At 38.7% G+C, this 17,559-nt stretch overlaps 1 protein-coding gene and 1 long non-coding RNA gene across 2 annotated transcripts in view; both read right to left on the bottom strand.

Annotated features, from left to right (window-relative positions):
- Window positions 1-17,184, bottom strand: part of LOC136425185 (DNA polymerase zeta catalytic subunit-like) — a 65,235-nt gene extending 48,051 nt beyond the window's left edge. The window contains exons 1-2 of the mRNA XM_066413985.1: window positions 17,074-17,184; window positions 16,673-16,813 (exon numbers count right to left, since the gene is read on the bottom strand). Of these exons, the coding sequence (XP_066270082.1) occupies window positions 16,673-16,811 (139 nt within the window). The 5' untranslated portion in view covers window positions 16,812-16,813; window positions 17,074-17,184. The remainder of the gene's footprint in view (window positions 1-16,672; window positions 16,814-17,073) is intronic.
- On the bottom strand, window positions 3,316-5,142 carry LOC136429247 (uncharacterized). The gene is made up of 2 exons (XR_010754723.1): window positions 3,600-5,142; window positions 3,316-3,460 (listed from the first exon to the last, which is right to left on the bottom strand). It is a non-coding gene; the product is annotated as an uncharacterized lncRNA (long non-coding RNA).
- Window positions 17,185-17,559: the final 375 nt, after the last annotated feature.

The raw sequence follows: 17,559 nt of genomic DNA, 5'->3' as shown, positions 1-17,559 counted from the left end.
TTCCTTATTTATATAGCAAAAACCTGCCTGATAATATCATTATATAATTGATGATATTCTAAAAAGACACATGTGTAACTGTATGAATAGAATTTTACACAATACTACATGTATCATCAACAAGGCGGAATGCAACAAAAATCAATTTTACAAACATATAATACAGTTCTGAAGCAATTAACAAGATTGTACAGTATTTAGACGGCTTTTAGACCAGAAGAAAATCATATCTTTTCTATGCATTACTAGCTAGAGGCCTCTTCAAAGGGCTTAACTTTGTTTGATTGATTCTACCTTTGCTTTGAAAGGTAACACTTTTGAAGGGATGAGGGCTAGAAGTGCAATGATTCATGAGAGCTTTGGCTATACCAAGGGGTTGGGGCTGCTTTACAAAACCCATTAGTTCCTAGAGGGATCTCCCCTGAGGGGTAAAGGGAACCCAATTGGAGAGGTCCTCTACTGTAAATAGGATATGTCTGTTGTCAAAGCTCACCATTTTCAAACAGAGTCCCTTTTAAAGTATTTCCAATTCTATAATATCCACGATGAGCTGTTTGTATGACTGAAAAACCATTGGTCTGGTTTGGTTTATTTGGTTTATTGCGATACCCTTTAGTCAAATTACGACTAATCTTCCAGGGTTCAACACAAATACATACAAACACAGACATATATACAGTGCAAGATTAAAAGGACATTAACGTTATATACATAATCATAACATATACAGATTGCTAACTTAACTTACGAATGATTGGTGCAAAACTGGCAGATTGCCTTTTTGAAGTGATATGGGACTGTCAATGATTTGATGTTAGATGGTAATGTATTCCAAAGATTGATGGCTCGGTAGAGAAAGGTTCGTTTTTGGCTGTTTTTGGTTTAGGTAGTTTGAAACTGTAGGAGCTGGATAATCTAGTAGAGTATGTGTGGGTACAATGGTTGCATCCAAAAAAAATAGCGCATCATTTACGACCAGTATTGATTTGCTTAAGTCTCACCCTTAGGGACTTATTACAATAATCAATCCGATTACTACTACCACCACTGGGAACTCAACCAAATTACAAACCCCCCCTATCTATGGTGTGTTTAGGATCCACATCAAACAAGAAAATGGAGCTTAAATTACACACACAAACTGATCAATATTTCTAATACCCCTATACAAATAGCTAGTGACAACAAATTCTGGTAAAAACACGTCCCTACAAACAGTAGAGACAAGCTAGAAAATATGAAACTTTAAGTATTTCAAGTCATGTAACAAAGCATAACATAACAGAGAATACATGATACATCATTACACTACAAATTAGTGAATGCATAATCTTTATTAACCTCATGAAAAAAAAATAGTTACCATATTATTAATGAATGTGGGAATGGCTTATTTGGGAATTGTTGATAACCTTGCAACTGTTTGCCAAATAACTTTGCTGCACAATATTCCCTGGACCAAGTGATTCAAGATTCATACGGTAGTCCTTATAAGTTATAATCTAGAACAGCTGCATATCGCTGCTAAAATGTAACTACAGCAGGATCAAGCTGTCTCCAGGACCTGTCCCTCCATTCTGGGACAGAAATTTGCTTGTTGGAAAGAAAAAAAATTCACCATGTCCATCAAAAAAATCTGAACTTCATAACATGAAATTGAAGAAAATGTATTTCTGTAAGTTAAAAATGACCAAATTAAAAAGGAAAATTCACAACATGGGCTCCCAAACAATGTGAGGGGCGTAAAAAAAAATTTAAGCTGGAGACGGCCCTGAACTATAGAATAGCTTTGAATCCGTATGAAAGGCATATGACAGCCATTTCAAAAATATACACAGCTTCAATGTAAAATAATATCAGACTAATAAATATAAATCTAAATTATAAAGCCTTGAGGTATTCTTAATCAAATTTTGTAACTAAGAATTTCTTGTGAAATCCAACTCCAGTTGAAAAAAAAAACGCTTACAAAAATATTGCGCAGAAGCATACAGCACATCAAGTACCATAAAGCAATGGTCGGCAGGCAATAAACACCACCATCGAATATGAATGATCCCTATTCAAAATTGATAAGGGGTAATTAATAATGCGTCTATCCATCTCTCTCTACATAACAAGCAATCACAGCAGGAGGTCTTTACAGCAGATTTTCTGATTGATAAAATTCATGAGTTGATAGCAACAAACCCCTGTTATGTCTGTGATATATATCTAGACTATACAGATAAAACATTTTCAAGCCTTCCTATACACTTCAGGTGAAAGTCACTGAAATAAAATATTTGGCAAGACAGAGTTTTAAAAATCAATGTATTTTCTACTGACAGAGTCAAACCCCAAATGTAACAAATAAGAAATCTGAGGATATCTTCTAAATGTCCTGATGCCCACACATTTGAACTTGAAGTACTTAATTGTTACTTTATACAAATAATCTTAAAATGTTTGCAGTGAATTAATTTTCATGGAGTTCACTTTGACCTATCCACCATGAATTAACGACACTGCCTTTCAGTATACAATGTACTACTGAGAGGAGAATATGCCTTCCCAATTACTGAAATGTCACGAAAACCTCCTTCCCCGCCTACCGCGAAATTAGGTACCTGCAGAAATGAACAATTTTACAGTACTAGACAGCCATGCTGACAAGCTAACAGATCTGACTGCTGTAATGATTTCACACTGATCCTGTCTGTACCTATCCCCATGACCTTCTATCACTTCTATTTCCAAATACTAAAACATCACGAAAACCTCCTTCCCCGCCTACCACGAAATTAGGTACCTGCAGAAATGAACGATTTTACAGTACAAGACAACCATGCTGACAAGCTAACAAATCTGACTGCTGTAATGATTTCACACTGATCCTGTCTGTACCTATCCACATGACCTTCTATTACATATTCCATCATCGCTGTCACTAAGACAACTAGCAAAGCTTGGCCACAGCCAGGCTTTTAGCTAGAAATAAAAAAGAGGGAGTCCAAAGTTGTTGTGATTGCAAATGTAAAGCGCGTCAAAGCCGCGCGGCGCCGGAGGCTCAGCGGCGAGCGCCGAAGGCGCGAGTTTCTTAGGGGGGTCCGGGGGCATTCCCCCCCGTAAAATTTTGAAATAATGATGCTCTCAAACGCTATTTCCTGCATTTTGAGGGGCAAATTTTGTGGAATACAGCCTAGTATATTCCTTAGGTAGAACATCATTTTTGTATGTATAGTAAGGCTGGAGGGAGGGAGGCATGTGCACATTGCAGGGGTTGAGATTGGATGTGGAAGACCAACTAAAAATGTGAAGAAAGGAAAAATTCAGCCAGGTTAACCTTCTTTAATTTGTTACTCAAGTTTACCTTAAACTTGTGACATGTTGACCTGAGCATATATTTACTTCTACAACTAGACTACAAGAAAAATTAATTTAAGAAAGAATACTTAGAACATGTTGACCTGAGCATGCACTTTCTTTACTGCAACATTTAAAGTTCACTGTAAAAAAACTTAAAACATTTTGACCTGACCAAACACTTTTCTTTACCTAACTGCAATAAGAACTGTGGTATTCAAGAATACTTAGAACATGTAGACCTGACCAAACACTTTTCTTTACTGCAACAAGAAAAGTTTACTTTAGGAATACTAAGAACATGTTGACTTGAGCATGCACAAAACACTTTTCTTTACTTTACTTTACTGCTACAAGAAAAGTTTACTTTAGGAATACTAAGAACATGTTGACCTGAGCATGCACAAAACACTTTTCTTTACTTTACTTTACTGCAACAAGAAAAGTTTACTTTAGGAATACTAAGAACATGTTGACCTGAGAATACACAAAACACTTTTCTTTACTTTACTTTACTGCAACAAGAAAAGTTTACTTTAGGAATACTAAGAACATGTTGACCTGAGCATGCACAAAACACTTTTCTTTACTTTACTTTACTGCAACAAGAAAAGTTTACTTTAGGAATACTAAGAACATGTTGACCTGAGAATACACAAAACACTTTTCTTTACTTTACTTTACTGCTACAAGAAAAGTTTACTTTAGGAATACTAAGAACATGTTGACCTGAGCATGCACCTACTGCAACATTGAAAGTTCACTGTAAGAATACCTGACAAAATACTTTTCTTTACTTTACTTTACTTTACTGCTACAAGAAAAGTTTACTTTAAGAATACTTAGCACATGTTGACCTGAGAATACACTTTCTTTACTGCAAGTGAAACAAGAAAAGTTACCTGTGAGAGTTACTGCTATGATAGTACAGTAAAACAAGTTAATCTTTAAGCTACTTTAATCTCAAAAACTACAAGCGCCTGGGGGCAAGGAGATACTCTTCTCTCTGAAAGAAAAAAGAAGAAAAAAAAGAAGAAAAAAAAAGTTTTAAAAAGTTATTATTTCAATGAAACCTTATTAGCGTCAACTGTAAATATGTATATAGTGGGAATGAAGTAAACATCTCTGCACAAAAACATCCATTTATCGATCTTTTGAAAGTACAGACTTCCTCTTATTCAAAGGAATCATACAAATTTTGACCCCTGTTCCGCTATGTTATCGGCATGTGCGCCCCCCTCCCCACTACAGTTATCGCCAGTTGCACGGTGCCGGCGTTTTTGTAGCTGTTTTTCCGCCGATTTACCGACAGTTATTGCCACCAAAGAAGCCACAAAAACATCCGAAATGCCTTCAAAATACCCCTATAGTTTATCGGACTTTCTGTCACCTTTGTAAACAACGGGAAAAGTTCCAAGCTTACCTTCACTTTTTCCCGCGCAAGGGTAAAGGGACGTCCACTATATTCCACCAATAACAGCGCCCGGGCACATTGCGTCACTGAAAATTGGCCAATGCGATGCAAGTCTCGCCTTTCGCGAGATGTAATCTACGCGTGGTTTCGCGAGACTTCATCGGAAAAGAAACATGGCGGACGATCGAAGCGACGAAGCGGCTGAATCGGCGAATTTTCATCGCATTCAGCTAAGTTACCGGGGAAAAAACGGGGCGAAAATAGCGAAAATAAACGGGCGTCTTGAGGGCGTCTTGCCTAAAAGTAGGGCGTCCAATTTCTATTATTTTCAGAACAGCGCGTCCAGATGACGCCCTGACGCCTCTCTGCCTAAAAGCCTGGCCACAGCCCAGGGGAGTCTTTTCATTACCCTTCCATTCCGCGCACATGACAAGCACAGAAGGAAGCTGAGCATTCATTAACCACCTGCTACAGACAGAGTTAGGCTGGGATATACATCAGTGTCATTCTGACATTGGGACAGTAGGACTTGTACACCCCTAATAGATGACAAATGCACACAGCGTAGTTATACATTTGCTGTATAGACAAAGATTAGGAGTGAAATATACTTTTGGCACACAAAAAAAGTCATCCAGATACGAGGAGAATGGCCTTCCTTAGCTGCAAGTGTAATGGTGATACTGACTGAACCAAAATTTTTCAGTATAGTAATATCAGGGGTTTTTTTCATGCCAAATTTCAACCATTTTCCTGCAAGATATATAGATATTAGATATTTCTGCAAAGCGTGTAGCCGTATACATGTACACAAGCTAAAAACCATTAACATACACAGGTACAAAATATAGACATACAGACATGTATACTGATATACAAAATGTAGCTCACAAGGGACAAATAAGGACAAATTTCAGGGCAATCTTTTGTTGTTTTCCTGTTTTCTTCTTACCATTCCAATAACTTAATCTCTGGACAAGTGGATGTAGCTTGATCCTTCTAGAAATCTTACTCTTACATTTGTACCTTCATTGTCTCTAGTAAATTCTACACATTATTTCTTCATGTACATCTCTACTTTCATGTGCAGCGACCCATAACTGTCACCTCATTTCACACCCTCATCAAATGGCCGCACAGTGATGAGGTCACCCTACTAAAGGTGATGTACCCTGGGTAGTGCTAAAATGCCCAAATGAAAATTCATGCAGAAATAATAGGTGGCGAGAACTGCTGACCAGTGAATACACAGGTCAAAAGTAGCGCAACCCTGTGTATATACATGTAGAATCTTTCATCATGTTCAATTCCATACCATTGTTGGTCACCGTGCTAAAGGTGATATACCCTGGGTAGTGCTAAAATGCCCGAATGAAAATTCATGCAGAAATAATAGGTGGCGAGTGGCTGACCAGTCGATACACAGGTCAAAACTAGCGCAACCCTGTGTATACAAAATCTTTCATCATGTTCAATTCAATAGTACTGTTACTTAATCCTAATTTGAAAGCACTGTGAATAATATGTGAATATATTTCGTACATAGCAGAGGTTGAAATACCTACCAGCAAGATATAAGTTGAAGAACAAATCTGTATGACTCTTTGACAGGCATAAATGTGTCAAATACTCGAAAGAATGTGCCAGAAATCCAAGTAGTTCAAGCACAAAAATTGTACTCTTTTCAATATGCTAACGACAATAATTAGAGTAGAAATAAATGATGTACGCTGAGACATTAATCTATCTTGACCACCAAGGGTTATGTTTCTCATTAATTCTATGATGTTCGTATAATCAATTACACTAAACTGCCAGGAGGCCTATATACTGCAGACTACAACACCATAACAACAAAATACACTCCACACCCTAAAAAAAAGAACTTGAAAAATCATTAAATGTAAGATTTTCCAAATTCTTTTTACAGGACTTTTGCAAATAAACTGTCGAATAACTATAAGTTATCCAGCACTTAATCAATTTGCAAGGACTTAACTTGCAAAACATCCTTGCAAATTAATAAAGCTGTATTGTAATGTAATATTGCACACCTAGTGTCTAATAATATAACCCTAAAGCAACAAATAAATCATAAGACATAACACTGCAATGTGCATAGCAATGCTTTTTACATGTTGACAGATGTATCTTTTCCTTATTAATAAAAGGACTCTATTAGTATTATCTGCATCCTAAACCACCAAATCAGATACAGGCCTTAACAGCTAGTTTTCAGGCCAAGAGCTACTTAATGTTGCAAATAAAGATGAAAGGGTGAGATCTGAAGAGTCCACAGACGTGCGCGAGGTGATAAGGGATGCCACTTCACTGGGTGAGTTATACGGGGCTCAACATGGCAGTGCTTCGTACATTCAGTGGAAAGAAGATGGGAGACTTACCAAATGTCCCTAAGGTAGCTTACACGAGTATGATATTACATCAGGTACTGCGCAATTCCAGGATGTGTTTGGCTATAAATTTATCGTTATTCACAACAAAATTAATGGTAGCTACTTAATCTCTTTTGATAGAATTTTCTGTATTGTTTTATTTTCTGTCAAAATATTGCTGTGTAAGTTAACAATAGACATCAACGACATTTCAATTTGTAGAACACCAAATAATGAAAACATCGGGAGCAAACACATTCTAAAATTCTAGTACAATATTCCAATCGCTGATAAATATAACATCTTAAACCATTCCAACTTTCTCCCTAACCCCAAAACCAATTCAAATTTGGGGCCAAACAGCTATGAATCGGCTAAAGGTTAATATTGGTACATGACCACAAGTGTTTATTTATTTATTTATCAATGTAAAATGTACGTAACAATGTACATTTTCAGTTCATTTTTGTATGAATACAAAATATCACATCTGTAGGAAAACTGTTACAATATGTATGCAGCCTTTCCACAGTAATGGCTCCAATTCTGGCTAAACTAGGGCCTGAGTGTGCTGCCATGGCTATGGCTTCCGTGTAATTTGCTATTTCACATGCACCTGCTGGTCCCCATAGGGAAGTGATTCTCTCTCATGCATCATTCACAGACACAGTACTGTACAGGGCTGAATATTCAAACCTCGCCCAGCCCGGCAGCTAGTCAAATGGAATAGTACAGGACCAGTGCAATCCTCCATAATGAGCACTAGGCCCCCCTGGCTTCAGGAACTAGCACTGTACATACATGTAGGTCACGTCAGGTGGTCTTCTGAATACTCATTGAAGGTGGGTAGGGATGAAGAGTTGACTTGCAACAAGAGGGCTCAGGCCACACCAATTTAATTTCTTTAAAAAATGCTAGATTGGAAAATCAACAGGAAAACAGAATCTCAGAGGAAAGTTTGTACTTTGGTGCACACAATTTCAGGTAGTGAACAGGGTCAGATTATCAGCAGTTGCGCATGGCTTAGATACAACACAAGTGACTGGTACAAATAAAAAAGAAGGGAAAATAAAGGAAAGGCGCTCCAGGTAGTGAACAGGGTCAGGTGCAAGTTTTCACCCCAGCCTTCTGTTTTCATGATTTTAAAAAAAAAACGTTACCCAAGAAATTAAATTGGTGTGGCCTTAGCCTCATATCTGAGATGATCAGCAGTTGCGCATGGGTTAGATACAGCACAAGTGCCCGATACATATAAAACGAAGGGAAAATAAAGGAAAGGCGCTAAGGAACGTAAACAACTGAATTTGTGCGTGCAGAGGACAGGACAAGTGAATTTAGTGAGTTAGTTGAGTTGACTTGCAACAAGAGGGCTCGGGGTCATTTTGTGACAAAGTTGCAACATTTGTGCTGTGGATTGTTACACCAGAAGCAACATGGGGAAAAAGGCATCAAAAGGTGCAAGTTATGATTTTTTCAATCAGATCTATGGTAGGCAACAATTTGACAACAGTTAGCTGTTGTAGACTTATTATAGGGCCCTACTGAAAAGCAGTGCTAAGTATGGTACCGAGATTGGGCCACCCTGGCTAAATAATACAGAAATTGATATAGCAATGTTAGCCTCATATGTAGACTTTCAGTGTTGACAAGTTTCAATTTTTCTGCTTGTCAGAAAAATAATGTCATTCTTTTTCAAATCTACGTATTAAGTTCATATGATATAGCATAGAAAGTCAGCTTAGGCATTGATTCTTTTCTATGATGCAAAATTAACTTTCTCATATGTGTGGTAAGCAACTGTAACATTTGGTCACTGACAATACAATAACATATGTTCCCTTTATAGTGTTTGTTTACATGTAACGTGGGGTCCCATAACTTCGACAGTACCATAACTTCGAACTAGTTTTACTTTGTCTTATTATGCAGAAGAGAGACATGTCTGTTTCTATCCACTGTGCTGAATAAAAACGCAGAGAACCCAAGTTCATGCATATAGCTGTCGTCTGAAGGAAATACGGATTTGTGTACAGTTAACTGATTTTTGCGCCACCAGGAAAATTTGGCTACAAACAATGGCTACGTTCGACGCAAGTTCATTGCGTAATGGCAACTTTTACATAAAGAACTGTTACAGTCAACAATCGGCACGCAAACTTTATTGTTTTACACATGAGGCATAAAGCTATACAAAACACCCAAAAAACGTAGGTGTTTGTTAATTTATGTCGCGATTAAACTTGTCTTAAATAACAAAATAACCGCGGCTTCGAACGCCCTCCCCCCTTTACGTCACGGCCATTCCGTTAACCACGATTCGAATGTGATGCTACAGTGTTGACGTTTCACGGTCCCCCTGTCTAAATCACGTACGAGCTAGTGAGGCTCCAAAACCGCAAATCTTATTAATCTAGCTTGAAACACGTCAGATAAACTTGCATTGATAAGTTCCCGTCGGCAGGCTTGCACATGCATGGTTCCACCAGCAAACGCATTGATGTTGCAAACATGTAACCTAACCCCGCATGTTGATTAAAGACTGACAGGCCGCTGGCTTTGATGTAGGCGGCACGGGTCGGTGATCTCTGAATGCATAAACACGAAGTTCATTGAATGTAAATGGCGATTTCTCATTGCTTGCTCAAAACAAAAATCCGATAGAGAGATCTAAAAATAACTGATGCTGTTGTTTAAAATAAGTCGTCACTTTGTACCGAATTGACTGAAAAAAACAAGGGAGATTTGCCGCGTACTTTCTGGTCACTTGCGGTGCCGTGCCGAGTGCAAATGTCACAATTTCAGTTTCCGGTGTAACAATTCTTCCCCGGCAGTTTGCGACGTACTTGTGGCACATTTGTGACATTTGTGAGTTCATGTTACGGGACCATTTGTATGAAATGAAGTATCTACTCTCATTACCATACCAAAGAACGGATCGTCAACGTTGACCATGCTTGGAACGCAACAAGCGGCGTAAACAGTCCCTAGTCACAGCGCGCCCCGCATCGGTGGCAACTTACGCACGGTGAAAAAAAAAATTACCACAGTGAAGCTGAAGTTAGTTGACACAAAATTATTCTGTCTGTATACTGAAAATCGTGCCGACAAATTAAGGAGAGACAAAGGTATTTGTATGTCGAAGTTATGGTACCCTGATTAGAATGGAACGATGTGGAACGCTATATTCATAACAACATTTTTCTGGTTTTACCGACTGAGATTATAGTGTGAATCGTGTATGGACGGTGTAAAATTAACTCGACAACGGAAAATCCTTAAACACCGCCACTCTAATTTATCATTCGTCAAAACGCAACACTTTTCAGACAACCGACACTGGTGCAATGCGATGTCGAACTCGTAAATTTACGTTTGAAGTTATGGGACCCCACGTTAGATTTAAAGGGATAGACAATAAAAATACAATCATCCACAGGTATGCAAACATTTAAATGTTATGTTATTCAAACAATTCTTAGATCAACATAGAATAAGGAATAAAGGTTTAAAGGGTTTGCACCAAATCTTGATAGTTTCTGTCTGGCAACACTCATTTTTGCGTGACAGGTCGTTTCAAACGTCTGAGATGAAGTAGAAATGCGAACCTTTGAGGAACCCATCAGGAGTTCATGCAACATACATGACCGAAAGCTAACAAAGGCACTGAAAAACATGGCAAATCTCTCCCTAAAAGGTCTGCAAGGCTCTGGCAACCTTCCAGCATGTAATCAACTTCACCAGAAGGTAGCAGGTAGGAGGGTCAGAGACCCCAGGCAAAATTCCACAGACAAGTAAGCCTGTCATATCTCGGCTGCATATTGTTTTATTTATTTGCACACAAAAACAGAAAGTAATAATGAAATAATTAAAAGTATGATAAAAACGTGCAGGAGGGGGATGAAGCCTGCAAGGCTTATGGAAGCCCTCCTCCTTTTAACTTAACAAATTTACAAAATGATAATATGAATATCTAACAATGATGTATGTATTTGGGATATCAAAGCATGTCTTGGAGCCCTCTCCTCTCACTAGTCTCAGTAGTACATTACACAGCGAAGGTTTATGATTGTGACTTGTGTTCTTTAACCAGCACTCTGCGCTTGATATAAATCTTACTTAATTTTCTATTTCTTATTTAAAAATAACATAGGTCATACTGACAGGCTATAATTTTTTTCATGCTTTAATTTTCTATCTTTGAGTTGAGTTGAAAGTAAGCTGTGAAGTTAGAATGATTTTCCAAGCATAGATTGAGCTGAAACTGAGGCTAGGTATTCAAAAAGTATTAGACCCCGTTCACACTCATTTTTTTCAATCGCGATTGAAGTATAATCGCGATTGTTCGATCCGATCGCGATTGAACGCAAAGAAACTTTTGCGTTCACACTGCTTTTCGCCAAGTGGATTAAAGTACGCCGTGATCCGATCGCGATTGAAGCACGATTGAAGCATGCTATCGGCGATCATCTGGTAAATGTTCTTGTTGTCCTTGTTGTCCTTGTTTTGTGTCTATTTTTCAGCTAGACATTGTCACTTGGTTCGGTAAATGTCCCTCTTTCGGTGACATTTCCCCAGTTTGGCCTGCACCTCCTCTCTCCCCCAGATTGCGATGAGGACCCTGGTCTCCTCATCGCGCCATCTGCCACCAGCTGAAGTTGCTGACGGAGTTTTATTCTTCTTCTTGGGCATTGTTGACGATGAAAAGTTGTTGTTGTTGTTGTTGTTGTTGTAAAAGAGCGATCTGACGTGCGGATTGGGTTTGTTTTCCCGCGCGGTGCGAACTATGACCCCACGTACCCGCATGTATGACCTCCCACCCCCGGAACCAGCCGAAATCCCCGCCGATCGCGATGGAATGAATCGTAGTTGTGTTCACACTCAAAATTTGATAGGATTGGATTGGATCCGATCGCGATTAATCCAATCAAACTACCTCCGGAGGTAGTTACAATCCAATCGCGATTGGATCGTTTTGGATCGTTCCAATCGCGATTGGGAGCGTTCACACTGAAAAAATCAATCGCGATCGGATCGATTCAATCGCGATTATACTTCAATCGCGATTGAAAAAAATGAGTGTGAACGGGGTCTTAAATATAATGCTATCTACTGACTCTCGTTGCATTTGACAAGGAAAAATACAATCCTTATCTTGAAAAACCGTAGTAATTTCAAAGGAAAACAGTGCAATTTCAAGAGTTATACAGCATAAAAGTGACACATACTAGTAGAATATAGAAAGCTTGGACAAGTCTAGACATTTTAGCAATAGCTATTGATCATAGCATAAGCCAGTTGCAATTCTGGCTGTCAGCACTCTTGCTGGGACATGATAAGATATGACATCTTTGGCCGTTCATGGATGTCACCAGTACTATCAATCTTGTCCTGTTCATTTGACAGCAATTTTATGATAGATTATATGCCCAACACAAAGTAAAATATAGAACAAAAAGGGACAAGCTGGACATAATGTTAATGAATGTGAAACATTTTGGACTAGCTTAGATGCCAGACCCCCAATCTCTAAAATATCTATCTGGTGATAAATATTTTACTAAACATTTATAGAGATTGGGGGTCCAGGCTAATTTTGGAATTACACACTTACACAGTATGTTCAAAGGCTTATCAAGTTAATGGAAATGCCCCATAATATACATGTACATGTGGTATGATGTACCTATTTCTTTCAGGACTTTAAACGTTTTGTTTGGACACAGCAGAAAACGCGTGGCACGATTGTGTGATCATGTGATTAATCTTAATGCTTGGGGCCCTCAGACATCCAAACAAACGGCAACATATCCAGGGTGCAAACAGCACAAAGGATTCAGCTAATGGCTTCCAATGGGGCTAATTGAACAGGCGGACAAAACTGTTGCTTCGGGTAGACAACATCATTACACAATATGCAAGAAAAACAACGAAATATGTTAGATGTCCATCATGACAATTTTTTAAAGAAAAAAATGTGGGCAACGTCCTGTTTTGTTTTGTTTTGTAACTGTTAATCCTAAAAGTGAGTTTACAAAGCCTAAGACCACCGTCTGCTACTTTTCATAACAGTAACTCACTTGTCAAATACTGTAAAAGGTGAAATGTTAGTGGTAATCTAACTTTGCGGTAGAGAGAAAAAGGAGTGTTCGTGGTGGTTTTATGCTTGCAGTTGAAACAACCAGCAGGTTTTACTGTAAAGCTAAAGGGGAAATGTTTGGATGGTGTCACTGTAAAACACATGAACCTAAAACCACCACAAACAATTCCCCAATTTTCACAGTACGTTTCTAGTACTGAAAACTCTTTCTTACACAGAGCCTACTTCCAAGTTCCAGATAAAAGAAACAAAAAGCAATGTTGCAAAGTACAGTTCTTTTCATCAAAGATTACACAATAAAATGCCATTTTAACCTTAGTACCACCTTAGCCTTGCCACTTTTTGTTCTTACTGTACATCTAACCAAGTAGGTTATATTTTATAGTCTATTTTCTTTAACTTTATAATGTCCTTGATCACAGATGTGTGATACTCGAGTAGACTCATACCCATACTGCTATCACAAGGGAAAAACAGAAAAACATACAAACTATAGCCTATTTTATCTATAACCTCCTTGATTTCACAGACGTGTGATACTCGTGTACTCATATGATTTGACAAAACTGCTATCACAAAGGAAAAAAAAACACAAGCTGTGTCTCAGCACTGTAACACACCTGTAGAAAAACAATGGATTCACGGGTAATCTTTTTTCTCCATCTTTTTGTTACCAAATCCATTTCAATCATAGCTACAATGTAGAGTGCCACATAAAATTCTTTAGTGCTTCAGTACCTTGTTTAGGTTGTTACATGCATGACGGATTGACGAAGGCGATTTTTAAGTGCCCAGGCTCTATACTGATAGTCTCCAGAGAAGTTAGGATGTGTTATTGGGAATACCACCAGAGCAAGCCATTATTGTCTAGCCTAAATGATCAACCAAGCAAACGAACATGAATACTATTATACATAAAAGATATAGACTCACAAAAGAGCTAGATCATAGATGCAGATGCTAATGTGTGTTCGAAACTTTACCATCAGTTCGGTTGGAGGACCTATATATACAGAAAATTATGATGATATCAGCATATATATTGATCTCACATTTTGAATATCAACAGGCTATATCTTATCTCACATTAACACATTACCTGGCAATGGGTAAATCGTCAATGGTTTTCAAAATGACCTCTGTTGCCCCTGAGGGTACAGTATCAATATTAAAATGTTTGACTTTTATAATCATATGATACAAAATGGTGCAATTCTTCTTTTAAACATTAGTTTAGTGGAAGCAGAATTTCTACTGACTACAAAGTACAAGAATCAAGATCAGAGCTTGCATCTGAATTCCATTCAAATTCTTTATCTCCCCAAAAATTCTAAATGGTTCCTTCCATAGATATGTTCCAGACCTTACCATGTGGTACCCAGGGGAGGTGTAGGGTGTCCCAGGGGTTACATTATGTGGGTTATCAGGACCCTCCAAAATGGGTCCACATCTCTAGGTGCTTCAGATAAAGGTGGACAAATATGCTCACCTAGGGACACACCTCCGTAACTGTCTCAAACATTAAGCCTTAGAACACATTTCTACCCAATTTGCCACAATGGCAGGTGGACTGTGTTTAGTTAGTGAAGGACAAACAGCCTCCCAGATGTCTGAATTAAACAGATCTTCCTGATAATGCCAGAATAAGCATTCAACTCCTTTGATTTATTATAGGTTAGCTGTTGGGCAAATTAGTTCCAACCCCATGCCATATGACCAGTTTTCATGCACTGTGGGTTAACCTTATAGGACAATAATTGTGAGGTATGGTATGTACCACCAAGGCTTTGAAAATACAGTTGGAATATTCACTGTAATAATTTAATAAAGCTGTAAAACAAAGAAAGCATGCAAGAAAAGAGAAAAGCCCCCCACCCCCCCACCCCCACCCCTTGGTAAATTCCTCAATTCCTCAAAATTAATTTGGTAGGCAAAAAAACAATTCTGAAATGGTATATTAGATGATTTATAGCTGAACATTTTCGTAATATCTTCAAAGGATAATAAGTTCTTTTATTTGGTAGATTTGTTGTTCCATATTTAACCCTGCACAGCACAGCAGATCCTACATGTATGTAGCTGTGACTTCATTCAGAAGCGAATCATACCAATTGGTTTACCGAAGAGATCCCCTAATCTAAATCCAGGACAATCAACCGGCAATCATAGGTACATGTACACTAATCTAAATATGCAAATCAGATTAACACATCAGACAGGCTACTGGAACACTATCCAGGAACTGGGACCAATCTACATGTGACACTACCGTTTATGAAAATATAATATTCTGTTAAATATAAGCCTTTTTTTACCAACTGTGGGGTCCCTAATTAAAAAAACCACATCAGAGAATAGCTATAAGGACATTTGTCTAAAGCTAGAGACAATCATATTCAGGAAGTGTCTATGAGGGGAAATCTTCGAGGCAGTTTTATGTTCGCAGTTTTTGTGATAACTTCTTCACCACAAACTTTACAATGTTTTGTCTTCAGTCCTGACTGTTGCGCTACTATTGTAGTTTCAACCGCAAACTTAAAGCCACTGCAAACACTACATTTTATCCCTACCCCCAAATTAAATCCCTGTTAAAGCCTTTAACAGTACTACAGTCAAAATAGATGAGTACTTTTTTTCCATCCAATTTTAGGCAGGGGACCACACGCTTTTAAATTTGATCTTTCATCTGTAGAAAAGAGAGATTTTGCAATTACTACTCAAACTTTCAAAGTATCAAAGTAATTTTTTATATACAACCTTTTCGTTCAGAATGAAATGTTTTTACATTGCGCATCAGTTTATTTTGAAAAACATGACTAATTTTTCAACATCATAACAAAGAAATAACATACCATTATTGATTTAATTCTTTTAAATTGCCAAAAATCCCTCCTAGTTGATTATTACATCAACATATATCCCTTGAGATATTCTTGACAGGTGGCTGGATTATCCTTGAATTTGGATTACAAAAAACCCTCTTTCTAAATAATGTAGTAGTAAGATTCTCCCAAAATTTAAAGTCCATTCATTCAGCCTGAGTTCAGGGGGCCAGGGGTTGGGTCAGCTTTCAACAAAGGGGTCTCCAGTTTCGTGGCAAAGATAAACAATCCTACGGCAGGTCTAGGGTTACATGGGAGCATGTGGTTTTGATATTTAGCCGTAAAAAACGGAGAGCGTGTTCACAGCAGTTGGACATACAGTGATTCGTGCGAGGCCTGCGCCATTATTAATGCCTTATTTGTACAAAGTGTGTTGTTGATGTGTTCAATTCGGAAGCATACAGCTGTCGTGCTGGGAGCTTTCGCGCGCTGAAAAATCACCTAAAAACCCACGTCCTCTATTCAATAAGCTTTCCAATTTATCGCTAGACTAGTCAGGAGGTGGGATACGTTCGGAACAAGCCGTGAGGACGGGCCTTACCTCCTGGAGTCGCCCCGAAGATGCGCACCACCGGGACCCGCCTGGTGTCAGCCCCGCGAAACTCGGAGCGGCAGACGTCCAGACCTCGGACGGGAGGGGCCTGGTAGTGGTCCGCAGTCACGATCCGCACGGAGAACATGGCTGGACAGGGGAGAGAAACGTCCTGGAGTGAGAATCTGAGCCGCCGGAAAATTGGGGGAGGCAGCCTGGACGAGAGAGATAAGGAATTTCACCGTGGGTGGATTCATGGATCGGCCACACTGAGGAAAAACAGACGACTCCATTGAAGTGAAAGCCACGAAAATATCAACATCACCTTTTGTCCTTGAAATTAAATGTCCTAAAACATGCCACGGCTACAATTCATAGCTCAGAATATTCCTAGAGTCGTAGCCTCTTACCTGAAGTGGTTTTTCGGCGCAGGATAGGTCAGAAACGAGCGGAAATTCAGGAAAAATAGCCCTGCTTTTGGGCAGGCTGGGCGGGATCCGACATTTTGTGTCTCCTGACCGAATGGGTAATGTGCCGCACGGCATGCCGGGAAAGGGGAATATACCACGAGCTGGGGGGCGTGTCCCCTGGGAGAACTAACATTAATATCTCCTTGATATTACCGAGGAAAAACGGGAATTTCAAACCACTAAGTCCTTTTTCCTTTTCTTGAAATGTCACTGAATCACTGCAGACACGAATTAGAATTGCCATTCATTGTGACTGACAGCGGTAGTGAGTTAGCCTCATTGTCTGAGCATTATCTGAGCCCTTTAAATTGGACGTAATTTTACCGCACTAAATTGCTTTCCGAGTCTTCTTTTACTATTAATGTCAATTGCACTTTATTAACGTCGAAGTAGCATTGCGAGTAGAAAGCTATTTTTTGTCAAAAT

Source organism: Branchiostoma lanceolatum, chromosome 1 (assembly GCF_035083965.1).
Source record: "Branchiostoma lanceolatum isolate klBraLanc5 chromosome 1, klBraLanc5.hap2, whole genome shotgun sequence".
NCBI classification, from domain to species: domain Eukaryota; kingdom Metazoa; phylum Chordata; class Leptocardii; order Amphioxiformes; family Branchiostomatidae; genus Branchiostoma; species Branchiostoma lanceolatum.
The sequence above is the reverse complement of the archived record's forward strand: the minus strand, read 5'-3'. Positions and strand labels throughout refer to the sequence as shown.